Source organism: Vigna unguiculata, chromosome 11 (genome assembly GCF_037176805.1).
Source record: "Vigna unguiculata cultivar grain cowpea cultivar isolate G323 ecotype 2 chromosome 11, ASM3717680v1, whole genome shotgun sequence".
In the NCBI taxonomy this organism is placed as follows: Eukaryota; Viridiplantae; Streptophyta; class Magnoliopsida; order Fabales; family Fabaceae; genus Vigna; species Vigna unguiculata.
This window is the reverse complement of record NC_140802.1, coordinates 41,589,599-41,616,935: the sequence shown is the minus strand read 5'-3', so window position 1 is coordinate 41,616,935 and position 27,337 is coordinate 41,589,599. Positions and strand designations below refer to the sequence as shown.

At 31.3% G+C, this 27,337-nt stretch overlaps 5 protein-coding genes across 9 annotated transcripts; 3 read left to right on the top strand and 2 right to left on the bottom strand.

Annotated features, from left to right (window-relative positions):
• The first annotated feature begins 698 nt into the window (after nucleotides 1-698).
• On the top strand, nucleotides 699-3,748 carry LOC114169733 (Ribosomal L28 family). Its single transcript, XM_028055003.2, has 3 exons — nucleotides 699-931; nucleotides 1,113-1,322; nucleotides 3,146-3,748. The coding sequence occupies exons 2-3, from the start codon at nucleotides 1,126-1,128 to the stop codon at nucleotides 3,564-3,566; spliced, it is 618 nt and encodes a 205-aa protein (XP_027910804.2). The 5' UTR covers nucleotides 699-931; nucleotides 1,113-1,125; the 3' UTR covers nucleotides 3,567-3,748.
• A 183-nt stretch (nucleotides 3,749-3,931) lies between these two features.
• On the bottom strand, nucleotides 3,932-7,300 carry LOC114169732 (exonuclease V-like protein). Its single transcript, XM_028055002.2, has 7 exons — nucleotides 6,835-7,300; nucleotides 6,638-6,742; nucleotides 6,128-6,249; nucleotides 5,290-5,439; nucleotides 5,036-5,189; nucleotides 4,764-4,840; nucleotides 3,932-4,430 (listed from the first exon to the last, which is right to left on the bottom strand). Exons 1-7 carry the CDS (start codon nucleotides 7,171-7,173, stop codon nucleotides 4,184-4,186), a joined length of 1,194 nt encoding a protein of 397 aa, XP_027910803.2. The 5' UTR covers nucleotides 7,174-7,300; the 3' UTR covers nucleotides 3,932-4,183.
• A 1,069-nt stretch (nucleotides 7,301-8,369) lies between these two features.
• LOC114169134 (vicilin-like seed storage protein At2g28490) lies at nucleotides 8,370-11,209 on the top strand. The gene is made up of 5 exons (XM_028054173.2): nucleotides 8,370-8,796; nucleotides 9,379-9,560; nucleotides 9,652-9,732; nucleotides 9,880-10,287; nucleotides 10,622-11,209. Exons 1-5 carry the CDS (start codon nucleotides 8,370-8,372, stop codon nucleotides 11,006-11,008), a joined length of 1,485 nt encoding a protein of 494 aa, XP_027909974.2. The 3' UTR covers nucleotides 11,009-11,209.
• A 2,559-nt stretch (nucleotides 11,210-13,768) lies between these two features.
• On the top strand, nucleotides 13,769-14,382 carry LOC114170069 (uncharacterized). The gene is made up of 2 exons (XM_028055547.2): nucleotides 13,769-13,928; nucleotides 14,016-14,382. Exons 1-2 carry the CDS (start codon nucleotides 13,852-13,854, stop codon nucleotides 14,227-14,229), a joined length of 291 nt encoding a protein of 96 aa, XP_027911348.1. The 5' UTR covers nucleotides 13,769-13,851; the 3' UTR covers nucleotides 14,230-14,382.
• Nucleotides 14,383-16,198: 1,816 nt separating this feature from the next.
• On the bottom strand, nucleotides 16,199-20,254 carry LOC114169683 (pentatricopeptide repeat-containing protein At2g27800, mitochondrial-like). 5 transcript variants are annotated; one of them, XR_003600988.2, is made up of 3 exons: nucleotides 20,050-20,254; nucleotides 17,345-19,511; nucleotides 16,199-16,646 (listed from the first exon to the last, which is right to left on the bottom strand). XR_003600988.2 is itself a non-coding variant. In XM_028054946.2 (2 exons), exon 2 carries the CDS (start codon nucleotides 19,436-19,438, stop codon nucleotides 18,101-18,103), a length of 1,338 nt encoding a protein of 445 aa, XP_027910747.2. In that variant the 5' UTR covers nucleotides 19,439-19,525; nucleotides 20,050-20,254; the 3' UTR covers nucleotides 16,199-18,100. The 5 variants fall into 5 exon arrangements, 2 of the variants coding, with proteins under 2 accessions (XP_027910747.2, XP_027910746.2); XR_003600987.2 differs by having other exon boundaries at nucleotides 16,199-16,638; XR_003600989.2 differs by having other exon boundaries at nucleotides 16,199-16,638; nucleotides 17,365-19,511.
• Between the last annotated feature and the right edge of the window lie 7,083 nt (nucleotides 20,255-27,337).

Genomic DNA, 27,337 nt, shown 5'->3' with positions numbered 1-27,337 from the left:
TTATTATCATTTGACGTGATAATGCTCATATAAATGAAAATCATAATTTCATTTAAATAATTTTATTGTAAATATGTTATTTTATTTTCTATTTTATTGTATATTTAAACTATTTAATTAAGTTTTAAATATATCAAATTTAAGAATTATTTCTTATTAAAAAATTATTTACTAGCCAAAATAATTTTATTTAATTATAATTTGGTTTGATTTTTTTTTTTTGTAAATGGTATGTGATAGTTATTTTTTATGTAATAGTTATCCTCCCACTTGATTTTCCAAATTAGTTTTCTTTTTCAATTTCCTTTAACTCATGAATTAACTCATTTATTTCATATTTAAGATTTTTTATTTTTAACTCTTCTTACTCTTTGAACAGCTTATTTATTTCATATTTAAAAGTAAGTTAATATGCATTATATGAGATTGAAGGAAGAAAAATAAATTAATCGACAAATTAAATCAGAAAATTAAAATAACATGTCATTCCAACCATCAAATTTTAAAATATTTACAAAAGAAAAATATAATATAATAGAACAATTTTTTTAATGTAAATTTAATTTAGAAATATTTAAATTTATTAGTTCCATAAAACTTTACTAAATCTATTAATTATAAGAACTTTTTATTATTATTCCTCTAAAGATGTCATTCTTTATTCAATGTTGCCTTTTATTTTTGGTCTTCGTAAATATGTTATTTTTTCTCAAATCATGTTAATATGTTATTTTTTATTTTAATTTTCACCCCACTCCGGTGCAGATTCGGGTAGCGGGTTGGGCCGGGTATGAAGAAGCTTGCCCCAATACGGTCCGTTTCAGTCCAGGTTACATCGTTTCCCTTCTTTTGCTCCATTCAAAGACACTCCAAGTAACGGTGGCGACGATCGGTGGTGACGGCGGCGGAATCCTTTTCAGTGACCAACCACGTAATCTGTTATTATCCATTCATTTTATTACTTTGTCTGGTTCCTCATTTCGTTACGCACGCTATTCTCCAATTTGTTCGAAGACAGAATATAGAATTCCGCTAATCGGAAACACTTACGCAATTCGTGTGGTTTATCTTCTAAGCTTTTCAATCTTACTAAAGTGTTTTCCTCGGTGTAGAGTGATAGGGAAAATGGCGTTCAGAGGGAAAGAAATGATGAAGAAAATTCTGAAGACGGTGGGAGAGAATGGTTTGAGTCGAAGAGAAAAGGAAACGTTGGAGAAATGCATGCCTCGAAGCAAGGTTGTGATGAATCGCGCCAAACGCGGTCTCTTTGCTGGGCGACACATTCAGTTTGGAAATAGTGTCAGTGAAGATGGCGGTAACAAGTTTGTATCCACTTCTCCGTCTTCTTTTGATTTTTTTTTTTTTAATTTTGGTGTTAGTTTCTTCTGGTACGGGTCATGACGGAAAGTTTCATGTTGTAGCTTCTGGTGTTAGATCTTTGTTTACGGTTTCTGCTGTTTAATAACTGTGTCAAGTAACTTTTTGAAATGGAGTTTGTTGAATAATATGGATTGAATGGTAATGGGCTGATTATTCTCCCAATTTGTTTCAGCTCAAATTTCTCCAACGTGTAGTTAATTTTTCTCCAACTCTATCAATTTCTGAGGATATTTTTCCCATTGAAGTAATAACTTCTACATTTCATGGTGTGATGTATGGAAGAGGGGACAGCGTCAAATGTAATATTTAGTTGTCCTTGGTTGATGTTTTGGAAGAAGCTATTTGTAGGTAAAAGAATAGAACAATTTGAGGGATAAAGAGAATGAGGTATCCTAATTAGATTAACTGCAAAAGCTAAAACATTGATACAAATGAAGCTTTCCAGAATCTTTCTAGTTTCAATCCCTATCCCTCAAAGGAGGTATGATCCTCACAATCTGCTACAAAGTAGAGCCGTGAAAATATTCCTGCCCGAAAATATCACTGCCTAAAACCTTCTCCTCAAACGACCTTGTATTTCTCTCTAACTAGGGCACCACAGAACAGTGTATGAATTACACTGTTGCTACATTTTGCTCAACTTGTTCCTGACAAATCCTATGCAGTTGAACTATAAGAGTTGCCCCAATATCTGTCTCTATCAATGTTTCCTCAAGAACTACCAAAATACATGTTCAGAAACATAATTGGCTGTTGTGCAATGTAAAACTTATTGTGCATTTTAGTAACTGGTTAGTCAACTTTTTTGCATGCATCATGATGAGCGTGTTGTTAATTGTGTGCTTATGATTATGCCTGTTGTGTATAGTCCTTAAGTAAGTAAAATGACAATGGTAAATGTTATTAATTCCGAGCTATATTGCTTGCATGAAGACTGGAATTGTTTTTTCAATCCTCTATCCTTTGCATGGGAGGCCAGCTTCCTTGTATCCCCTAGCTCAGTGGGTGGCTGTTTTTTCTAGAAGAGAGAGTCTCTAGACTAGGCTCTCTATTTTTCCTTATTTCTCTGTTTTTCTGCTTCCATTGCATGACCCCTTTGTTAAATTTTTCAACAGTATAAATAAAGATAACGTTCTGAATTAAAAAATGTGAGAGTAACGAGCTAATCATCTTTGGGTTCCTAAAAGTTGGATGGGTAAAGAGAGATGATTGATTTGCAAGTTGCCTCTGCACTTGTTTAGTACTGGAATCTGATGCACGTTAAATTGCGGAAACTCCATTTTCCATGGAGGCAGGTTGCAATCATTAATTTAAACTGTCAATTTCTTGGATTCTCCATGGAGCCAACATGGGCTAAGTTTTCTTTGTCGACCCTTTTTTCAGTGATTATAAGTCTGATTGAGTTCTATAATGTACCTGTTCCTGTCATTGTTTGTATCAACTACTATTGTTGAAAACTTGGTCTACAAAATTCATTAGTCTGAAATGTTAAATAATGAAATTGATGATTTCTTGATGGTCAGCACTAATTATGTTTGGAACTATATGTCCTGTTAACAGTTGCTTATATTTGCCACACCAAATATGGAATGCAAAAGTTCTTTTTGTAGTATGTGCAATATCTCCCGCACGATAGTTATGGGTTCAATCTCTTTGTTGTCTGTTGGTTGCACAATTTTATGTTGCGAAGTTCTTTTACCATTTAAATATGTTAGAGAGAATGAAAGAAAAAGTATTGATGTTCTGTCTCTAATGCTTTTGACAGGACAAGGAGAACTTGGAAGCCGAATGTCCAGGAAAAGCGGCTCTTCAGCTACATCCTAGATCGTCACGTTCGTGTTAAAGTGACCACACATGCCATCCGATGCATAGACAAGGCAGGTGGGATTGATGAGTACTTGCTGAAAACTCCTTATCACAAGATGGACACTGAAATGGGCATTCTCTGGAAGGCAAAAATTGAGAAATTGTATGAAGAGCTCGGCCAAAAGGAGGTTGTATTCTTTTCACCGGAGGCTGAAGCGAAGTTTGAGCAGGACTTTAAAGATTTGAAACTGTCTGAAAGGGAAGCACGAAAGGAGGTCAGAAGAAATATGTTCACTGGGATGAGCAAGCACGAAGGGGCTCCTTTTTCGTATATCTTAGCTGCTGACAAGCTCAAAGCTGGAAGCTTTGTTTCTAATTGATGTATGCTGGGGCAACTGATACTGCCGGTGTAAGCTTTATTAGCTCAGAGTGTGAAAAATCTGTTATTTGATTTTTAGATCATATTGGTTTCGTCAGAGGTTTCTGTTCAAAAGCTTTAAACTTTCTGTAGGGAAAAGCATAATCTATTATGTCGAAATAATAATATAGACCATCTTTTGAAGGTTCTGGTATAACTGAAAAACTTTTTATCTTCATTCCGTTGTTAGATTATATATATGGCAACCATGTTATAATTAAATAGTTTTTTTTTTTTTTGCCTTTCCCAATCTTTGTGCACTAAACATGCTGATTCCCTGATTTTCCTTTGAAAATTGAAAGGATGAATACTATCTTTACAGTGATGTTCCAAATAAATACCAACTTTCTATTTTATACAAGACGAGAATGTAATAGATAGCTGCCAAATAATTGACATGCAGTTACAACTTACAACTTACAACAACAGTGTATTTTATGAATAAAATAATACACCTACTGTAAACCTACTCAGGCTTTTACGACAAGCTCTGATAAAATATCAAGCTTTTCTTATGAAAGGCTTTCACCGTTATTGATGCAGCTAACAATAACATTAGAGAGTCAGCATATAATATATCTAGCCTTCTTTGATGTTTAAATCATTGCTTTTAGGTTCCATCGTTCCTTTACTATCATTGTATGCAGGACAGACACGAGCAAATTGACAGTAACCACATTTCCAGCGTTCGTCTTCAGGAGTGTAAGTGGCTTCTTGTTCTCCAACCCAAAATTTAAGACACGAATGAATTTGATTCGTTAGCCAATCATGATCATATGTGAATTTATCTTCACCAAGCAGTGAATGATCTTTCTGATACTCATATCTGACATGGAGCAAAGCAAACACAACCATATGAATAAGGGCTCATGTAATGCGAAGAAACTGCTAGTCATTCTGATTGGTAAATTCATTAACATTCTGACCTACTACTATTCCTTGTCTTTCAGAAATTGGGTCAAATTTTCATGCTTTTTACTCAAAATAAGAAATTATGACTGTCTTTACTGAAAATGTGTGTGCATGTATGTGATTAGGTGAGTCGGTAAAAAGTACACTTCTTCAGAAATTTAAATTGAAGAGTGGTGAATATTATAAATATTCCACTCAAAAATCATATTTATTGAAAGCTATCACGAGTTGGCTCAGAGATGCATACCTCAACAAGAGTTGATCATGAGCAGGGGCCAGCATCCTACATGTATTTCTGTAATATCTCACTACATCATCCAGGGTCTGCATTGCCAATAACGAAATAAAGAAAGAAAATTATGTAAAAGCCATGCTGCAAGCTGAAACTTTTATAGCAGAAATCATGGTGTAAAAAAATCACTTTTTGATTGCATATAGAAACTACACACTCAATATAATGCTTCTTACTAAAAGTGAACATTACCTCCCCTCCCAAACACATTCTAATCAAACACTTACCGAAGCAGAAAATCCAGAGTCAGCACTTGTCACTTTTAGATCTTCACATAGATTATGTTGGGGGTTTAAGCCAAAATAAGTGAAAAAAACATTGGAAGGAAAATTATCAGCAACCAAATTGTCCCACAAATACTTGTAGCACATCAATTGAAGCCTGCCAAAATTAAGAACATCGTAAGGATTCAATCCCAATACAATAGGATGCAATTTCACATCCAACAGAATGAAATAAAATGGTAGAAGAAAAATCAAACCTTCCATTTCTTCGTTGCGGTTCAGCAGGAAGTGTATCTCGAGCGCGAGTCTTTGTGTCAATTAGTATTGGATTATGATAATTTTCTTTTAATGGCATCCGAATCTCATCAATGACTCCCACCATCCATATATCTTCTGCAAAGCCTATTCTGATATCAGAAGAATAGTCCATCATCATCAGAACTGCTCCAAATCCCACCAATGAAGGGTTGAGCAAATTTTGAAGTAAATTCTAAACTGTAACCAGTAACATTAAAAAAAATATTATTTGCTATAAAATATGATACCAGTTCTTAATAAACTGTAACGAGTAGATTAAAATCTTTATTGGCTACAAATAGATTCGCCAATTTAATGCATTGGAACAAATAAAAATCGGAGCATGATTGAATGCATAACTAAATATGTACTAACAACTAAAAGAGATTTCATTAGGAAGCTAAACCAAGTTTTCTACTGTATGTAACTGCTGAAAGAGTCTAAAGATGTTTCAAATTCTTAGTCCTAGAAGATAAGCAGTGATAAGACAGGTAATTTCGTGCCTTTTTAGAGACTTTGCAATCATTTAAAAATGGAAAAAAAACTATTTTTCTTTCAAAAATGAAAATATAATATTTCTAATAAATTCTAAAATCAATTCATAGTTTAGTGACTCTTCCATCACTTACAAATTGGCAGTGTGTAGTTCATAACAATCACTACAATAGGTTCAATCCAACACATTATAAATTGTCTGTTAGTAAAGAACAAAATTTTGCAGTTATGTTAGATTAGAACTACAAGTTCACAACCTTTATCAAATGTCACTAACTTACTCATAAAATGTCATTAACTTACACTGGCAGTTCACGAGTCATTCCTTCAAATAATAATTGATTTACACCATTTATAAAATTAAGAAACTTCAGGGCCCACATATCTTCTTGATATTTGACCTTCACTTCCACCCGTTTCAAAACCTGCACTAGCCAAATTATTTGTAGAAACACTTTCAGCTTTAAATACCAGAAATACAAAAACAGTACAGTTAAAGGGTGAGCATATCATGATGCCTACAAGGAATTTGGATTCTCTCCTAGTTGTTCTATGTTTTTCCTATGTTGTGTTTTTCCTATGTTGTGTCTTTATATGTCCACTGATTTTAAAATTTTAAAATATAATAAGAAAAAATTTAAAATACTAATCTAGTGTGTTTCTAATGTTAAATAGATGATAGCATCAAAATACTCGGTAAACTCAGAAAAAAACTCTTCTTCATTACATTGAGAAGTAAAAGAGGAACATGTAACATAAGAAGCTGAAGCAAGAAGTTGAATGAATGATGAAAGAAACAAGATATGACATGACCTCTTGTTCAAGCTTCGCATGGCGAGCAATGCCTGCTCTCATTGCTTGATTAACCTTTCTCCCTCCAAGAAGAAGAGAAAACTCCATTTGTTTCGGGCACCATTCCTATCGCACAACATTCAATGATAAATACACAGCAACCCAATTTCCCCAAAACACACAAAATTCATGATGGCGAAAACCCAAAAAATTGATACCGTAGAAGTAATATCCGTTACGGACAAACCCCGTTTGTTTCTGAAGCGGCGAAGAAAGGAATCGGAAAGAGTGTGCTTTCTCTTGAGAGCGGGTAAGTCCTCAATATCACTGCCACTCGATGAGCTTCTTTTCGACACAACGGTGATGGATAACGCATTATTGTGAAGGGGTGATTTTGAAGGAGACGAAGAACAAGAAGAAGAACGAATTGCGGAGCAAGTTCGAGTGGAAGCGAAGGCCAAAGCAGCTTCAATGAGAGCCATTTCGTCGTCGCTGATAATTTCGATTGGAATATGATGTTGATTCTGGTCCTCTGAGGAAGATGATGTTTCACCCATGTTCGTGTCGTGACCGTTCAAAACGCCGCGTTTTGGGGTTCCGATTGCTTCGCTTCTTCTTCAACTCTCGCACAAGATTCAAGCTTTCACGTAACGTATCTCTTGCTATTTCACTACAATAAAAATACCAACTTTTTTTTAATTAAAATTGTAAAGAATCTGACCTTTATAATGTGTAATAGTTAATTACGTAAAATAATTCTGTATAAAAATATAACATATTCAAAAGTTGTCTTCAACTTCTTAAATCCAATGTTCAAATATTTCAAAGATCAAATTCAGTTCTAAAAAATGTTTAATACTAAACGTATTGTTTTTAATTTAACAATTTAAAATGAATTTTTAAATTTAAAAGGCTAAAATAGTATTTATATTTAATTTTGAAGGTTAAAAATATTATTCAATTTGAGCTTTTGTTTATTCTGTTGTTAATTGTCAAATGAAATGATTACGATAAATATTATCATGTTTTATTCTTTGTATGATAAGAAAAAAATAATAATTTTACTTTTGAATTTTACTATTTTTATATTATTTTTCTTTGAAAATATAGTTGCCTGAACTTAGACAGCATATCCACATCCACACGAAATGTTAATATAATGCCACCAGATTAAAATAATTTAGTTCTTTGGTTATCAAAAAACAATTAAAAGGAGGAAAATGGTTATCCAAAAAAATGTAACTCAATCTTTCTGTGTTTTCATCTTTAAAAGGGAAAGGATATAGTATTAAAACTTTATATTTTAAAACATAAAAATATATATAGTCGATTATTTTAAATATGTGATATATGTAGAATTTTTCTTTCTTTAAATTGTACATAATTATTTTTAAAAAATAAATTAAAATTTGATTTTGTGTTAATCTTAAATATATCTATATATTATCATTTATATCACACTTTGTTTAAACTAATATAATTGTCGAATTTTAAATTCAGAAACTTATTTTAAAAAATTTGAATTTAAAGACAAAAGGACAAGACAATACATTAAAATTTAAAAATAAATTATAACAGACTGAAATTGTATTAAATTTGCACGATTTGTTTAAACCACTTGGCACGACTTCAAAATTTTTGAAGTCAAAATTACACCCAAAAACGAGAGAAATTCTGCAAGTTAGAGGGAATAAGAAGAAGACATTGATCACAGAAATGTTGGAGCAGACATTGTGTGTGTCTCTTTGATCCTATGTTACTGAAACTCAAGTTGTCTGCACATTACATCGCCAGCAAACCCTCCGAGCTCCACATGGATGACACGTGTGTCTCTGTATTTTCTTCACACTCCCTTCATAACACCACCTCTTTCTTTCATCCTCCACCTCAAATTGCATGTGTAATGGAAAACGCAACGACCCTTTTGCTCTTCTTCTCAGTTCTTCTCTGTCATGGAGCAATGGCCATCCTTGAAGGTGAAGAACACAACTTGTTCTTCATGAAGAACCCCAAGACAGTGGTGAAGACTGATGCAGGGGAAATGCATGTGCTGAAAACCCAAAGTGGTTGTAGGAGGTTTTTGGATAGACACATGCACATTGGCTTCATCACTATGCAACCAAAGTCCTTGTTCGTCCCTCACTACCTTGACTCCAATCTCATCATATTCATCCATAAAGGTATTACCATCATCTCTCAAATCCCACATTTTTTCATCCTAAAACAGAAAAACCGTGTAAATGTAAATAACCCTTTTAGTAATCTGATTATAAGTTTGAGAAAGATTTCATTTTGGAGATGAATAGTGTGTGTGGTACGGACAGAACCCTTTTAAATTAATCGTTCCGTTCTAGTACATGTAATAAGTCTCAGACATCCAATAAATCTCATTATTCAATAAGTTTTACAGTTTTGGTACATCCAATAAATCTCATTATTCAATAAGTTTCACCGTTCTGTTCTGATATATCCGATAAGTCTGGTACATCCGACTTATTGACAAAACCGTGGAGTTATAGGCTCTAAATCAGACGATATTTCGAAAACGCGGTCATTATTTTCTAAGGATATTGTTAGATGAATTTAGACTTGAGTCGACTCGAAAGAATCATATGTAAATTATTAGTGTAAGAGATCACTAATATCATCTCAAAATTTCATATTAGAATGTATGGCAGCTGTGAGACTATTTAGTTAAACTACTTTGATTATGCTCTAAATTAGATCGAAAAATGCATAAAAAAGTTTGAAATTTTTTGCAGGGGAAGCAAATTTGGGATTCATATATGATGATGAAGTGGTGGAAATGAGATTGAAGGAAGGGGATGTGTATGTGATTCCATCAGGTTCAGCATTTTATTTTGTGAACAAAGAGGAAGGTCAGAGACTTCACATCATCTATAGCATTGACCCTTCCACAAGCTTGGGATTAGATACCTTCCATGTACAATTTCACATCATTCACTTTATTTTCATTTTGGATTTGTTGTGAATGAGCTTTTACATTCTTCAATTTACCTTGGCCATGCATGCAGTCTTTCTATATTGGTGGAGGAGCCAATTCACACTCACTGCTTTCTGAATTCGCACCAGCTATTCTCGAAACTGCATTTAATGTAAGCTGATACAGTCATGATGACACAACTATTCTTGAAACTCTATTGTATTCTATAGTGATATATCTCATAGCATTTTTGTATTATATAAAACCAGAACAATACACAGAAATACTAATAAATTTCCTTAATCAATTGTCATTATAGGAATCAAGAATGGAGGTTGAGAGTGTCTTTTATAAGGAACTAGATGGGGCAATCATGTACATGGATGATTCTGATGTACCTAGCTTAGGGACTAAATTCCTTCAACTGAAGAAGGAAGAAAAAGAGCAACACCAGAAGAAAATGCTGCATGACCAAGAAGAAGAAGAAGAAAAAGAAGAGGAGCAACAAACAAGTAGTGCATGGGGAAAACTCTTGGACACTGTATTTGGCAAGGTGAATGAGAAGAGAGAGAGCAAAAACAGTGTTGATTGGAGCAAGGCAACAAATCTCTATGACAAAAAAACTGATTTCAGAAACGATTATGGTTGGAGCAAGACACTGGATGCAGTGCAGTATCCTCCACTCACCAATCCTGACATTGGCCTTTTCTTTGTCTATCTCAAAGCGGTATGCATACGAGTCCTCCAGTAACTTCAAAATACATTGATATCTATCTTCAAAATGTAGAGGATAACACACAAAATCCAGTAGTAAAGAATCCAAATTTATAGTTATTGACATTCTTTAGTAACAAATTTCAAATTTTCGATTAGTTTAGGATTTGAATATCTATAAAACTCAACTCAATTCCTCCAAGTACTTTGATTGTTCTCCAATGAGAATGCACAATGCAGTATTGGAGAACAACACAAAGATACTTATATAGTACTATAGAAATGTTTTGTCCTAAGAATTGATGTAGGTTAATTGAGATGTTGTGAGATCCACTTTTGATGAACAGGGATCCATGTTGGGACCTCAGGTGAATCCAAGGGCAACTGAGTATAGCATAGTGGTGAAGGGGTGTGGTGAGGTTCATATAGTGTATCCAAATGGAAGCAAAGCAATTAGCACAGAAATCAAAGAAGGGGATGTGTTTGTTGTTCCAAAATCCTTCCCTTTGTGTCAAATAGCATCAAATGATGGAGCCTTAGAGTTGTTTGGCTTCTCCACCACTGCCAGAGAGAAGAAGCCACTGTTTCTGGCTGGCTCTGTATCCATTCTTAGGACCATGCAAGGGCCTCAGCTTGCGGCGGCGCTTGGGGTGAGTGTAGACACTTTGCGGCGTGCCCTTGATCCTCAGGACGACCTTCTCATCTTTCCGTCAACATGGTCTGCAACACCATAAGATCCATGGTGGAAGAAGTTGGAAGAACAACAAAAGAAACAAGAAGAAAAAGAAGAGAAGGTACACATGCTGTTAAAGGCTATTAGCAGCTTTTTGGCTAATGATATGGTTTTGAATGCTTTTTAACAGATTATTTGCTGCACAATCATATTATGAATACTAAATTCTTTTATTATTAAATTTTGACAAATCTTTTTATAACATGAAATGTTATTTTTTGATTGATTTTGAAAAATTAAAAATATAAAAATGAAAAATTATTAAAAAAATGACATTAAATATTATAAAAAGAAGTTATTAAAAAGAAAATTGTTAAAATTTAGTAATTAAAAAGAACATTTTTCAAACCTACTTCCAGTAGTGCTATAATATCCCATTCATATTTTTAAAGAAAATTATCAAAATTTAATTTTTAAAATATCAGTTTAGTTTAATTTTGTGTTGTGTTTGTTTGATTGAGATATGTTAGTTTGGTGTTATCAAATTCCCTTCTGCATTGATTTCAATTCTTCACGTGTGCTTTCTGAAAGAGCTGGTTTTTCTTCTGTTCCTGCTCCTGCATAATTCAGCTTTTGATTCTAATAAAGATGACAGTACACAACTTTTTTCCTATTTCAACGTGTCCTAAATAATGGAAGTAGTTTGACACTATTTTTTTTTCTTTTTTGGTTTGACACTATTTTTGGAAAGTGATTTCTTAACAGTTGAATTTTTACAATTTTTTCTTATTATTTAAGAAATTACAATTTTTACTATTTTTTCAAATGGTGATGGCGAATGTCAAATAATCTTTTCCATGAAATAAAAGTCTAGTAGATAAACTTAAAAAAAGAAATGTATGATAGAAAAAGGCATTTAATTTTTTTAAAATATTATAATATTTTTCTGCCAGGTCAATTATGTTGTAAAATTTATTTTAAGAAAAATTGAAGTAATGGGTTAAAATAGGAAATATAAAAATAAAGAAAAAGACATGACGAATTGAAGATGAGAAGCACGTGATGTGTTACGGCATTGGAATGCGTGAGGTTGATACGTGGTGCATGGGTGAACCACTATTTATTTATAATCATTGGATCAAAAATATTTTTAAAATAATGAGTGGATGAGATCAATTTTTGTTAGAGAAGTGGTAAATATAAATTTATAATAATTAAAAGAAATTTTAAGCATAATAAAAATAAATATATTTTAACTATCTTAAATTCTGGAAATTTTATTATAAATAAATTTAAGAATTCATAAAACACAACAATATGTGAAAAGATTAAGAAAAACGTGTTGCGACATGTTTTCAATTAGGTCTTGTATTTTCTTGTTGTTTTTGTTAGGCATAATAATTTTTTTTACATTTATAAAACAACTCACTGTAACATATGAAAATGAAAATTTTCAAAGTTTTACAAGAACAGAGACAAGATTAAATTTTGTGCTTGTTTTATTGGACAAACATTATAGTATATAAAATAAGAATTCTAAATATATTGTAAAATTTTGTTTTTACTCTTTTCAAATTATATTTTACATTTTAAAGAAAAAAAATCAAGACCTAAAAAATATTAGTAAATAATACTAATTTAAAATTAAAATTTGAACATGTATAAAGCAAATTAAGCATAAGGAGAAAATAAAATAGTTTTAACATTCCTAATTTATGTGAAAAAAATCACTATGAAAATACTTAATTTATAAAAGAAGAAAAAAAATTAAATATAATTGTTAAGAAATGGATTTGGAACTTTCAACAGTAATTTTCATTTAATGTTATTGAAAAGATAAAATGTATTTTTTATATTGATCAATAGTTATAAGTGCAAATTATTAATTTTCAATGTGACATTTTCATTTGATAATTCAATTTTTTAATTAAATTAAATTTATTAGAATAAAAAAATAAATTAGTCTGAATTAAATACTTTCAGTATTAATTTTTCTATAAAATGAATTTAGATTTACTATAAATGCTAAAAATAAGAAAAATGCATCCTTAACTAACTACGATTTAAAATTTGAAAACGACTTCAGCTTACTAAATTTTATTTTATAGGTATAACGATGATAAATATTAAATATAAGATTTTCAATCTCGCATTTCTATTTTTGAATTATTAATATTTTATTGTCGTTTAAAATTTTATGTTTAATGATTTACCTGTTTAATATATATTTACAAATGGAACCTTAACTTTGGAGGAAAATTGTTTATGGGAGACTTGTTTACTTTTTATATGATAAAATTTTGAATTATTTTTCTCCAAAAGTTAAATATTTAACCTTGCTGTGAATACTAAACATTAGACAAAATTATCAGTGAATTGAAAACTATAATTTAAATTTTAAAATAAGTTCAAATTAACTTTGTCTCTTCGTTTCCTAGTGATGGTAATGCTAATTATTACTTTTCAATTCACCATATTATGTAATTTTAAATTTTACATCTGAATTATTCAATTCTAGTTCAAAAACTTTTTAATAGCGTAATTCAAAACTTATTTTTAATTTCCAGATTACACAATCTAAATTATTTTAACTTCTAAATATACAATTAAAAAATAAAAAATATTTTTTTGAAAATGAGAAAAAAAAATGAAAATAGAGGAATAAGGTTATGGAAGAAGTACAGGAGAAACTGCCATTATTGAATTATCCAAATTCGAATTAATAAAATAGTAATATACTCAGTTTTTTTTTCCTTTTTTTAAAAAAAAAAAAAGACACCGTGTGGAGAAGAGAATAGAGACGTCACACAAATGCTTACAACTATAAACTTTTGTCATTATTATTTATTTCTCTCACTCTCTCTCTCTCTCTCTTTCAGTCTCTCTCTGAAATCCAATCAGAAAATGCAGTTCATGCTAAACCTTCATGGAGTTCCACTATGTCTCTCTGGAATCACTAACCCTCTTTCTTTCTCTAAGGAGTATCTTAACTTCAACCCTTCTAAACTCTATGATCCCACTTTTTTTTTTCTCTGATTCATGATCTTAATAACTTTTTGGTGGTGCAGAATAGCAGATCATGACAGAAGGAGGAAGAAGATGAAGAAGAAGCAGAGATCAGTGGGTGTGCATGGAAAGATTGAACAAAAGGGTACCCTTAATATCATCACAAACTTTCAAACCTCTTCTCTGATCATGGCTGAACAATATGGAGATCTTGCTCATATCATCCTTCATGATCTGTTCTGTACTCACCTTGGTTTCACAGCCAAAGCTGCGTAACCTTAATTATCAGTTCTTCACTCAGATTACCACTGTTGTTTCTGAATTCTGTTTATGTATCCCTGTTGGATTGATCTCGTGTTTTTTTATTTGTGCTTCCAAAAATGTTGATTATCAAACTATAACATGTATAAGATATGAATTTGATTTTTACCGGTATGTCATAGTCATGTTAGAAGTAAATCTTAAACTAGGTTATTTTTTCTTGGGCAAAAGCACCATTTTGGTGCAAAATTACGTAATGGTGTAATTTTAAAGGGAAAATTAATTTTTAACAAAGTTTTGTAATATGATTTAAAAAACAATGTTTAGTGTGTATTAAAAACAAATTTTATCATAAAAATTTTTATAAAAATATCATAGTTTTAGAAAAGTCATTTGGTGGTAAGACTGAAAAACAGTGTCAATTTAAACATGATCTTAATTAAAATTTAAAAAAAATTATAATGTAATACAGTTATATCAAATTTATTATATTAAATTGGTACGATGTCAATTAAAATTAAAAAAAAATATAATACATTGAAATTCTAGTAAGTTGACATGTTATTTTTGTATTTTTTATTTAAATTTACTTCATTTTGGTAAATTTGAAAAGAAATTGCACCATGTTAGTGCTTTTGTTTTTTATTTTTCTTCCTATGCTTATATTTTTCTTTATTTTGTTTAACTATGTGAAAATATGGACCCATTTGTATATTTTTACCTCTATAATTGGCTTGTTGTGTTATATGTTATAGCTTAGAAATATAACAGGTGATTGAAAAATGAATTAGTAAGATTGGGATAAATGCATTTCCATATGTATATCCGAATGTATATAAAATGTATTTTCACACATCCAATTTTTGGTTATGTAAACAGTTTTCTACTGAGAAGCAGTTAAATTTCTTTATTTTATGCATCAAACATATTATTTGATAATAAAATTATTTAGTGTGATAATTCTAAGATTCACGGGAAACATCGTGTTTGAGTTTGATAGTTAATTTAAATAATGAATGTATTGTATGCAATGAAAGGAGAAAAAGAAAATCAAAGTTACAAGCTAGAGAGTACCTAAATAAATTTTAAGATATTATCAAGTTATTTTAAATAAAATTCAAATTTTTTGCTTTGATAATGTGTAATGAATATTCATATTAAAAATCACTGTTGATTGTTGATTATTAGAATTTTTCATTATTTGTATTTTCTGCTAAATATTTGTAAAATTTGCATGAGTGTTATTATTTTTTCTATAAATTTTAATTAGCAGATAATCTTTTTAAAGTAATATTTATCATAGAATTCAAAAATTTACAATATTTTCTGTGAAAAAAAAATTGCTGAATCTTTTATGCAAAACTAAAACTCATTACAATTTTTTTTGAAAAAAAAAAATTTAAGACAGCAAGTACTCCCAGTTACCTTTTTCCTGTTAAATGAAATTGATTTTCTACTAATAATTTTGAAAAAAAAATCCGCAAGAAATTTTTTATAATAAATTTTAAAAACTATATGACTTTTATTTTCATATTATTTTTAAATGAGAAAACAACTTATAAATTATTTATTTATTTTATTATTAATACTTAAAAATAAATAATAAAAACTAGTACATAAATTAAATAAATACAAAATAAATATTTATCTAATTATTAAACATGCATGATTCATTAATTAATTAATAAAACAATAGTTTACATGTATATTTAACTTCTTTACACAACAATTCTTAAATAACATCATCCAAAATTTCATAAGCTGATATCCAAATCATGATAAATGATAATAACTAATCACTCATCAAAAACATCAAAGTAAATCAGTCTTTAACATAAATTATTTCAAATCCTTAATGTGTGGAACAAGATAAACAGCCACATTTGAAGCTAGAGAGTACTATATAGACTTTAGGTCATGCCACAGAAAAATAACCATTGTACTATGATAGTTCTGGGAATGAAAACATCGTTGGAGTTAGCACTAACTTAACCAAGCAGTCTCTCAAGATAGAATTACGAAGCAAATTTCACGTCATACAATGTAAATAAACAGCAGTATCTATATATAATTATGATTAACAACAGATGTTTGAGAAACAAAATATAACTTTAGTTTAATGGTTCAAATTTGCTGATACAAAATCTGAAGTATAATGCATCTGAGAATCTCATAATCACCTCTGGTTCTTCTTCATCCCTCTTTTCTCTCTTTTTCTTCTCTTGTTTTACTAGGTGACCTATCAAGATCATTCTTGACATCTGGTTTTGGTTTGGTTCTAAGTTTTGTATAGTACCTTTCTTATATTGGTGTGACAGCATTGTTAAGGAAAGACTCTGGTTCTCCTCCATATGCAGACATGACCTTTTCCCATGTTGTTAAGCTGATAACACCACTTAAAATATCGTTCAATTCATATGCCATCTTCAGAACTCAAAAATTGAGGAAGAAAATAAATTAGAGATTAATCATATGATGTAAGGTTGTTAGAAATTTCAATCAGTGAAGAAAATAGTTGTTTTCATGAATGCATTATATAACTTCATCATTTATGCCAACTCAGTTTTCTGTGTGATAAAAGAATAAAAAAGCTATATAATTATTAAGATTCTGTGAACAACAAGGTACGTTTCATGAATCAAACAACACTGCAATGTTCCTCTGTGAATCAAACAACACTGCAATGTTCCTCTGTGAATCAAACAACAAGCTGTATAATTATCTATGAACTAAATTGCGTTACAGACCCTTAGCTCATGAAATGTTTAAAAATTCCAAATGGCTTTTAAAGTATCAAATAAGAACAAAAGATATTTTCATAAAGCAATAGACACAAGTGGAGTCTAACATTTTATATTGTTAGACTTCCTGTTTCACAAAATTTTGTGAGTAGGTAAAGCCCAATGTACAAAATTTTATATTGTTGGGCTTCCTGTTTCACAAAAGGTAAACGCAACACAAGTAACAGGCTTACTAAGTAAAACAGAAGGTCAAAACACAGAAATAATGTACACACAAAAAATTATGGTTCAAATAAAATAAATAAAACAGTAGAAAGCTTGAAGGAATGAATAATGTTCAACAAAATGACAAATCATCATTATTATCATAAAGTAAAATAAAAACATACATGTCTAAAACCAAATGCACCTTCAAAATAGATGTTTGGTTGTGTTTGACGAGTCTGCATACTGGATAGGAGTGGAATAAGATGTTCCCTTTGGTTGGCAACATTGATTCTATGGTCAAACACACATATCCAGCACTTACCAAGGCAGACAATCCAAAATCAGCACCAGTCGATTTTAGATCTTCAAATTGATTATGTTGAAGGGTTTAAACCAAAATAAGTTTAAAATAAATTAGACGGGAAATCATCAGCAACCAAATTCTCCCACAAATACTTGTTCCATATCAATTGAAGACTGCTAAAAATAAGATCACCATATAGAACAAATTAAGATGTCATTTCATATCCAACGTAATGAAATGAAAGGGCAGAAGAATAAGCGAAACTTCCATTTCTTCATATGGTTCAGTGGGAAGATTATCTCGAGAACGAGTCTTTGTGCCAATTAGTATAGGATTGCGGTCATTCTCTGTTAATGAAAACCAAACCTCATCAATAACTCCCACCATCGATACTCCTTCTGAAAAGCCTATTCTGATATCAGAAGAATAGTCCACATGATCAAAACTGGTAGTCACACATAGGCTTTGCACCTTGATTTGGACGTGCTTTAGTATATAATACATGTCACATCAAAAAGAGACGATGATTGGCACATAGCATGCATTTTAAAATAACTCTTGGCTTTCAAACTAAGGAAACAGCCAACTACACTGATAGGAGAAAGGGAATTCACAGTGCCTGACTCAATTCCGCTCACTCAATTCCCATGTTTCTGCTTCCCGAAAACCCATAGTCATCCTCAAGCACATACAGAAGCTTCCTGTAAGCATGCCCATCTACAAGGTCCTTTTCTTGCAACTCCTGTAAAAAACTCATGCCCTCCTGAATTGTTCCTTGTCTACATATCTCATCCAGTACAGTCCTATATGTAATAAAATCAGGTGACCTTTGCTTATCAGTCATCTCCCACAGATAATTTACTGCTTCCCCAATCTCTCCACCAAGTGCCAAAGAGTTGACAAGCGAATTATAAGATTTACTACCAGGAACAAAACCTTTGGTCTTCATTTCATTAAATAACTCTTTGGCATTATTTGTTCTGCCCTGGGCACACAAGCCGTGAATCAAGCAATCATATGTCAACGCATTGGGTTGACAATCATAAACCACACCCATTTGATGAAATATCCTCAATGCATCATTAACATGAAGAGATAGCACGTAACCTTTGATCATAGAATTCAATGAAAAAATATCAGGCTTGATCCCATCATTGACCATTTGCCTAAACAGACATCTAATTGTTTCCATATACACATGGTTTATATAGGAGTTGCTTCCTCTACCCAAAAATGCAGCAAAAAGAATATTATAGGTTCTAATAGAAGGCCTATAACAGCAAATTAAATTCCTTTTATTTTTCATGTGCTTAAACACATTGACAGCTCTAGTAAGCTTCCGCGCCTGAGTGAAATAATATATAACTGTGTTGAACAATGCCTCTGAACCAATTAAAGGAACTGCAATCACTTGGTTCACAATGTCATCCATTTCTTGGAACATCTTTGCCGTACCAAGCTTCTTTATGGTGACATGAAACGTGGACACATCGTGCCGAAATCGTGGCTGTTGAGATGCCCAGTGAAATAGTTCTAAGCAAACCAAGGGATTATCTTGTCGACCAATCACAGTGCACAGTTCTTCGGTAGTGAACCTTGGGGGAAGTTGGGACAGTGCCAACTGAAATTGGGCTTGGTCTAAGGTAGGCTTGCTGGACTTCAACAACCTATTTCTAGCTCGTCTTCGGTAAGATCTCGAAGGAGCATTAGTTGAATAGGGTGAACTAAAGGGTGCAAATGGAACAGGGAATTGAATGCAACTACTGTTGATTTGGAATGAAAAGCGGTCAAATTTGTGGGTGTGATAAAAAAAAACAATCTTGGGTAAATTTTTCTCATTGGGGTCATGAAATTTGTGGCAAAATGAGAGTGTGGAGAGTATGGTTTCATTTGGGATATTCCTCCTGAAGTAGGTAGTACGATATTTTAAGCAATTTCTTGTCAATGAGAACATACCTTGATTTTTAAGCATCGAAGGCAAAAGTGAGTGTGGTTGGGTAGTTCTTACTTGCTTGCTGTAACAACCTTAATCAAACCGCTGACACCTGTTGGTCACAACCTATGTTAGATTGTTAACCAAATGAATTAGGATTTTATATAATCTGCAGAGCGAGTATGTGCAAGCACACATAAATTATTATTGGCAAACATTATCCAACTATGGAATTGCATTGTCCACGAAGTATTCAGTAATAGTATAATCAATCACAACATAAAGATCGTGTGAGAAAAAGTAAAGCTCCGATACTAGAAGATGGTAGACTCATCAAACTGAGGACTCAAGGTTCAAAGATGATATTAAACGTACAAAACCCGAATGATAATCAACTATGGATATTAAACGTCCAAAACCAACCTAAAATTCATGGCCCAAGTATATTTAATTTAAATTTTATTAACAAAATTTGATGAAAAAATAAAAAAGAATTCTTCACAATTTTGTCTTCTTGTCTTCGGTAAAATATATACAATTCTTTGCCGGAACGGAGCACATTCAAAACCACATAACAGAGCAGACCCAATTTACAACACATTGATTGAGCCCCAAAATCAAAGCAGAGCGTAAATGAGGTTTCAAATTACCAGAACAGCACCAACGGAGCTCGAGTTCAGGTAGCATCAACTCCGGGAAGCCTCGCCGGAGACAACAGCGGCGGACAAGGGTTCTGACGTCGCCGCTTCGCGTCTCTTCTCTCGAGATGGACGGGTGGTCAGGAATTTGCCCTGCGCGTGGAGGTCTGTCCTTTGCTGAAATTGGCGCGTGGATTGGGTTGGTGGCCAACAAAAAATGAGAGAGTGTTTGGGCCAAAAGCATAATAAAATTAGGGGGAGACTGTTTCTTTCTGCACTTCACCTTTTTCTTCTTGCACCCCATAAAAATTATAATTCTCAAATTACCTTTAATTAAAATTATAATAAAAATTTCAAGGGATTCTCTTTTTTAATATTTTTTAATTGAGTGCTCCCAAAAGTATTTTAGAATCTACAAAATCTTTCGAAACACCAAATTCAAAAAATATTAAAAAAAAATCTGGAATGAGTGTTACAAATGATATTTTTATCTGGAAATACCTTCCAATACATTCAATTAAATGCTTCTAGAGTTTTTTTTCAGATTCAAAAAATGTATTTTATAACAATCAATTTTAAATATAAAAAAATAAAAAAAAATATTTCAAAAAAGTATTTCATAATTTAAAACAAACCTCTAATCCAAAATATAAGGAAAAAAATCTGAATAAATATTAACAAAAAATAAAAATCGGTACCTTCCTCGTCATTCATGGCCTATAAGACCTGGACCAAACACAATGTCATTAAGGAAAATATCTGTCATTAATGTCAAATAGTTAAATCCTTTGTATTACACAATTTAAAAATGATTTAACAAGTAACAACTCTATTGATATTAAAAAAATTAAAAAGTAAATGGTGATAAAGAAACTATATTTTTTTTAATTTATGCAAAACCTTAACTCCAATAATGATTTTTGTCAAATATAATATTCTATGAAAAATTTTAAAAATTTCATTAAAGAAAAACACAATATTGAAGTTTTTAAAGATTAAAAAGAATATGAATTAAAAAAAAAGTAAATAGATATTTGAACAAATGGATAGGCACGGAGGAAAAAAAAAGTAATTAAACATATTATTTACTTTGTTTTCTTATGATTGTGACATATTCCAAACAAATTTCACAACATTTAATGCAAGTTCATGCATGTGTTAGTGAACTATATTATATATTATTATTATTATTATTATATGGTTAACTACATTTTAAACGAAAATATATATAAATATTGTCATACATAATGGTACAACTTACCTTTATTTAACTAAAAATGTGCACGTAACACTAAACTTTCTTAAATAGTGTCTAAGTACTTATTCTTTTAACAGTAGATTAAAATAATAAACCTTAAATTAATATCGTAAATTCACATCAATAACGCCTGTGCTTCTTGTGTTATACTTTGAATAATTAAAATTTGTAACCTTAAATTAATATCGTAAATTTACATCATGACGCATGTACTATATGTTGTTCCAATTTAGTATTAAGTGTTTTTGATTTAATTTTAATTTAATTTATTTTAATAATTAAAATATTTTTATAATCATTTTTTTATAAAATTAAAATTAATTAAGTATAAATATTTTTACAAAAATTAAATATTACAAATACCAAATATTAATAAAGTTGATAAAATGAAGAGTTATAGAGCAAAGGTTGATAAGAAAAAAGAAAAAGAAAAACCCTAGAATCATAAAATATGGAGGTGCAACAAGATTGATATGAAACTTGACTAATATTGATATGAAAATAATTTCTATTAATTTATTACATTTTAAATTTATTTTGACAATATTTATTTGTTATTTAAATTTATAGGATCTTTCTAAAACTATTGTTATTTCATGTTTAATATTAACTTGAGTTTTCCTGATGATGTCGGAAAGATTATTTCTAACATATGTAAATTTTTTAAAATTTCACCTGAAAAGAATTTACCAACTTTGATTCAAGAATAACATTAAACAAAATAAACTAAACTTATTACAATATCAATATTTTGTAATTTTTAATAATTGTCTGACATAATTAAATAATTTATTTCATTTATTTATAAATAAATTAGTTTATTTGAATAAAAAATTATAATAAATTTGAATTTCTTTACTTAAATAAAATATTTGAAAAGTAAAATAATTAACACAATATAAATGAAAATTTGATATATTGAAATATATAATTTTTTATAAATTATCCATTAAAAAAACATTATAACACTAGTGCAAAATTGTACTTTTACCTCGCCTTATAGGTTTCGGTTGTCAAGGAACCGAAACATATAATGGCATGATGGCATTTTTGCAATTCCAAACAATTTTTATGTCTCGGTTCAAGTAAAATCCGAAGCCAAAAGGTGTTATAAGCTTCAATTCAAATAAAACCGGTGCAAAAAGGTGTTATATGCTTCGGTTGAAAAGACCTGAAGCAAAAAACGTGGCCAGAATTTTCAAAAATGTCATTACCCGTTACGTCTTTGGCCTCGGGTGACAGTGAACCGGGGCCAAATAGTACTATATGCCTCGATTATCAATTGAACTGAGGTCATATAGTTTAATTATGGCACAAAAACGCGAACCCCTCTTCTTCTTCCTCGCGCGCGCTGCATCTCCTCCATCTCTCTCTGCAACTGTTCCGACGACACCACCACGCGAGCTCCGCTTGTTCTTCCACCATCGTTGTGTTGCCACCGTCGCGTCTTGCCTCCGGCCACGCTACTCCGGCCAGTCGTCCCTCCGATTGGACAGTGTCTCTCTCTTTGCAACTGTTTCGGCGACCCTCCACCACCACGCGAGCCCCTCTTCTTCTTCCACCAACGTTGTGCTGCCACCGAACTGTCTCGCCTCCAGCCACGTTGCTCCGGCCACCGTCACTGCACCTCTTTTTCCTGCACCTCCATTTCGTGCACGAACATTTTCCTTTTTTCCCGCAATTGTCGCACTGCGGTTCCTCCAAGGTAAATTTCCAACGCGTTTTTGTTTGGTTTTCCGTTTTGTATATGTTAATTTTCAATTTTAGTTATTGTGAGTGTTGATTTTCATTGAGATTGAAATTGTTTGGAGTGTTTTGATTAATTCTGTGAGAGAATTGAGTCTCAATTTAAGAGCATTGTGTCTTCAAATGTAGAGCATTAAGTCTGAATTTAAGAGAATTGTAAGAACACTATAATTAAATAGGTAATATATGATGTTAAGAAAATTGTTGGTTTTGCTTTTATTTGTTACTTATGACTTTCTCTTGTGTTTTTTGTTATCTCTTGTAGCTCTCGAACGCGTTGAATTGCATCATCTTCTATTGTCATCTGCTTTTTACGCGCTCCCAGGTTCCTAATTCTAATATTTTCCTATGATGCCAATATGTTGTTTGCTTTATATATGTGATTAATTATTTGTTAAAATATGTTGTTTCCTTTTCTTAAATGTGAGCTAGCCTTAGTTTCCCGTTTGAAATTCAATACGAAAATTATGTATTGTCCCCGAGTTTTCATTTTGAAAAAACTACATCTTTTTTAATTGTGAAACGAATTTATTGATTATAAAGTGATTTGCCACACTATTATGTAAAAGAAATTTGTTACAAAATTTTTGAAAAAGGAATAATGTCTTAGTTCAGACTAAAATTTTATCAAATTAAATAAACTTTAACAGTGTGTTTGGATAGAACATTTTAATTAAGTAATTTTTTTTAAGAATTTATATATCATTGTGATGAAATCCTTTATTTGGATAGATAAATTAAAAAGCATTTAAAATGTAAATATTTTGTTAAAGTATTTCAATTAGCTAAATTAGTAGAAATTCAAATACCCTCAAAATAGGTGGAATTTGAAATTCTTCTCACTCAACCTCACTCTAGAGACATGGTAGAATTGTCGATTTGACCTAGCCCATAGGTGGGCTTAACGAGTTGGACCGACAACTCGATGAGGAGGGTCGGTCCAAAGACCAAGACGGATCGACAGACCTGACGATCCACATAAGTCGAACAAACCTAACGATCCACACATATCGGGTCAGACAACCAAGACGAGTCAAACGAGCTTGATGACCAAGACGGGCATGACAAGCCCAACGATCGAGAAGGGTTGGACGAGCTCGACGACCAAGACGGGCCTGACGGACCTGACGACCAAGACGGGTCGAACAACCCAAATAGACCAAGTGAGACCAACAACCCACACATGTCGGGTAAGCCCGATAACCCAGACCAGTTGGGCATGCTCGATGATCGAGATGAATCGGACGAACCCAACGACCAAGACGGGTCAGACGGACCTAACGACCAAGACTGGACAGACGGGTTCGACGACCAAGACAGGTCATACGACCCTCAAGGTTTCCCGACCGACCTAGTCTGTCTGGGTCGTCGGATCAGACCAACTTGACTGGGTAGTCGGGTCGGCCCAGCTCATTTGAGTCCTCGAGTCTGTTTCCAAATTTATAATGAATTCAAAACATAATTAACCCTAAAATAAATATTGTTAAAATGAAATTTTATCTCATAAAAAATTCAATTGTTTATCCAAACAAGAGATTGAAATGTAAGATATTTTTAATTTCTTTAACCAAACAAATTATTTGGAAAATAAAAAGAATTTAGTTATAAACAATTCAAATATAATGAATTTCAATTTTTTAATATTGTTGAAATGCATCATTCAAACATAAGATAAAAACTTGTACTTACTCCCAATGGTTGAGCATTCTAGTTTTTTCATTCTTAATTATAAAATTGAATATCTTTTATTTAATATTTTTTATAATAAAAATATCATTTACATATCTAGCTTTTAATATTTTAGTAATTGTTTTGTACTACAATTTTTACCACCGTTTTATTTTATGTTTCTCATTTCTTTATTTTTAATATATTGTTCCAATAGTTAGTCTCAACATTATTATTATTATTATTATTATTATTATTATTTATTCATAATAAATTTAAAACAGTCACACATGATAAGTTGAATTCTTTATTATTTTTATATCATAATTTGTAATATATATAACATAAAAATAAGATTGCAATATATATATATATATATATATATATATATATATATATTTATTTATTTATTTATTTATCGTTAATATATTGTTTCAATTGGTCTCAATATTATTATTATTATTATTTATTCATAATAAGTTTAAAACAGTCACATGATAAATTGAATTTATTATTTTTATATCATAATTTGTAACATATATAACATAAAACGAGATTTCATTATATATATATATATATATATATATATATATATATATATATATCGTTAATATATTGTTTTAATTGGTCTCAACATTATTATTATTTATTTATTTATTTATTGATAATAAGTTCAAAACAGTCACATAATAAGTTGGATTTATTATTTTTATATCATAATTTGTAACATATATAACACAAAACGAGATTCCATTACATATATATATATATATATATATATATATATATATATATATATATATATATATATATATATATATATATATATATATATATATATATTCATAGTTTTATTACATTAGAATATGTAACTTTATAATTTATATAATTTGATTATTTTTATGAATAATTAATTATAAATTAAAATAATAAAAGTTTAAAAATACATAATTTTGTTATTTATGAGTAATTTATGAAAGAATAATACAATTTAAATATATATATATATATATATATATATATATATATCGTTTTATAAAAATAATATTAAAAAATGTATATCTATTATTTTAAAAAGAAAATATTTAATTTTTTTTTTCAATAATTATTTTATTAAAAAAAATTATTTGTTTATTTATGTAAAAAAAAACTTATTAAAAGATGTGAAATCCCTTTTATTCTTTCTCCTTCTCTTTCCATTCCATGTCCATTGAAACACCCTCCAGCTCCACGTTCCTCTTCATCTCTTTGCACTGATTCCCTTCACTCCCTCAAACTAGAGGACTACAACCTCCATTCTGACCCATCTTTTTTCCTGTTGCAGCAAGCAAGTTAGAAGGATCAGCTCGGGACTTCCCTTCCTAGCTAAACCTCCATCCTTTCAGCGTAAGTCAGAATCTGCTCCCCAATTCTCATCATTTTCGAATTCTGGAAGTTCTTTTTTGGCTAAACCGAAATTAGGGCTCTACTTTTACTGTGTGAACCTCTATTTCAATCTCTTAGGTTGTAAATTGGGGTACCTCACTGTGAGAAGCCATACTTGCTAGTTGGTGATCAATTGAGGTAAGGGAAGCTAACTATTTACTCAATTTTCGGGTATAAAGTGTCTTTGAGCATTAGGATTGCATGATTATGTGTTTAATTGATGTTTGGAACTACTTGCTGTGTGAAATTGGGTTTTTGTATAAATTCCGTAGCTCTGTATGTGAGGAACATATTGAAATCCTGATAATTTCGCCCAGGCGAGCAGCTCTCCCCTGAGCAAAAGTATCAGAGAGTCACATCTGTCACTACGTGAGGTTTCGCCTAGGCGAGCTGGAGTCGCTTGAGCGAGAGATCCTCTCGTCTAAGCGAACCAACTTAGCCTGAGCGAGAGTTGCCCACTGTAAGAGGTCTTGCCCAGGCGAGAGCAGCTCGTCTAAGCGAGACAACTCTCTAGCTCAGGCGAGATCCTCTAACTTGAGCGAGATTCACTGCAGAATTGGATTTCTTCTTTGTTTTAGATTAAATAAAGCTATGCTAAGTGAATTGATGTGATGATTGTCTATCCTGTACATGAGTTGTATGAATAATAGTATACGTGATGGAATTGTGTGAATTTGGTTTATTAGAAGATGTGATGGAATTAGGATTTCAAGGGAAAATCCAAAGATTATGGTTTTAGTGAATGTAAGGACATGAGGACTCATTTTGATGGTATCCTGACAGTCCAATAACCATTAAGACTCATATAAAGTATAATGGATTATGTCGGGAGGAGTAGCAGGAGGTCCTAGTCTATGGACCCAATCCGTCATAGACGCGAAGGGGACTTACCCTGGGAGTGGTTGGGTGAATACCCCTTGTGCCCAAAACTTTGTAGAGTTTGGGAACCGTCACAAGTGCAAGCTACCAAGAGCTCCAATGTCTCTTACATAATCCGGATATCAAGTCTAGAATCATGAATGCGTGTTATGGTTGTGGTGGTTTGAATATTATGAAAAATGTGGTAAAACTGGATTGATGTCTAATTATTAAACTGCATGATTTCTCTTAATTAAGTTAGCTTACCCTTCTTGCATATGTTTGTTCTCTGATGTCTTTCTCTTCTGCAATGATCGCCCTTAATTATTGGTGTGAGCAGACAAA

What these genes read in the sequence shown, in the direction of transcription:
- LOC114169733 (XM_028055003.2), top strand. Translation starts at nt 1,126, where the DNA reads ATGGCGTTCAGAGGGAAAGAAATGATGAAGAAAATTCTGAAGACGGTG. An exon ending in AGTGAAGATGGCGGTAACAA is followed by an intron (nt 1,323 to 3,145) that starts GTTTGTATCCAC and finishes TGCTTTTGACAG; the next exon opens with GACAAGGAGAACTTGGAAGC.
- LOC114169732 (XM_028055002.2), bottom strand. Translation starts at nt 7,173, where the DNA reads ATGGGTGAAACATCATCTTCCTCAGAGGACCAGAATCAACATCATATT. An exon ending in ATGACTCGTGAACTGCCAGT is followed by an intron (nt 5,440 to 6,127) that starts GTAAGTTAATGA and finishes TTCTGATATCAG; the next exon opens with AATAGGCTTTGCAGAAGATA. An exon ending in ACTCTGGATTTTCTGCTTCG is followed by an intron (nt 4,841 to 5,035) that starts GTAAGTGTTTGA and finishes TTGGCAATGCAG; the next exon opens with ACCCTGGATGATGTAGTGAG.
- LOC114169134 (XM_028054173.2), top strand. Translation starts at nt 8,370, where the DNA reads ATGTTACTGAAACTCAAGTTGTCTGCACATTACATCGCCAGCAAACCC. An exon ending in CATCATATTCATCCATAAAG is followed by an intron (nt 8,797 to 9,378) that starts GTATTACCATCA and finishes AATTTTTTGCAG; the next exon opens with GGGAAGCAAATTTGGGATTC. An exon ending in TCTTTGTCTATCTCAAAGCG is followed by an intron (nt 10,288 to 10,621) that starts GTATGCATACGA and finishes TTTGATGAACAG; the next exon opens with GGATCCATGTTGGGACCTCA.
- LOC114170069 (XM_028055547.2), top strand. Translation starts at nt 13,852, where the DNA reads ATGCAGTTCATGCTAAACCTTCATGGAGTTCCACTATGTCTCTCTGGA. An exon ending in CCTCTTTCTTTCTCTAAGGA is followed by an intron (nt 13,929 to 14,015) that starts GTATCTTAACTT and finishes TTGGTGGTGCAG; the next exon opens with AATAGCAGATCATGACAGAA.
- LOC114169683 (XM_028054946.2), bottom strand. Translation starts at nt 19,438, where the DNA reads ATGCTTAAAAATCAAGGTATGTTCTCATTGACAAGAAATTGCTTAAAA.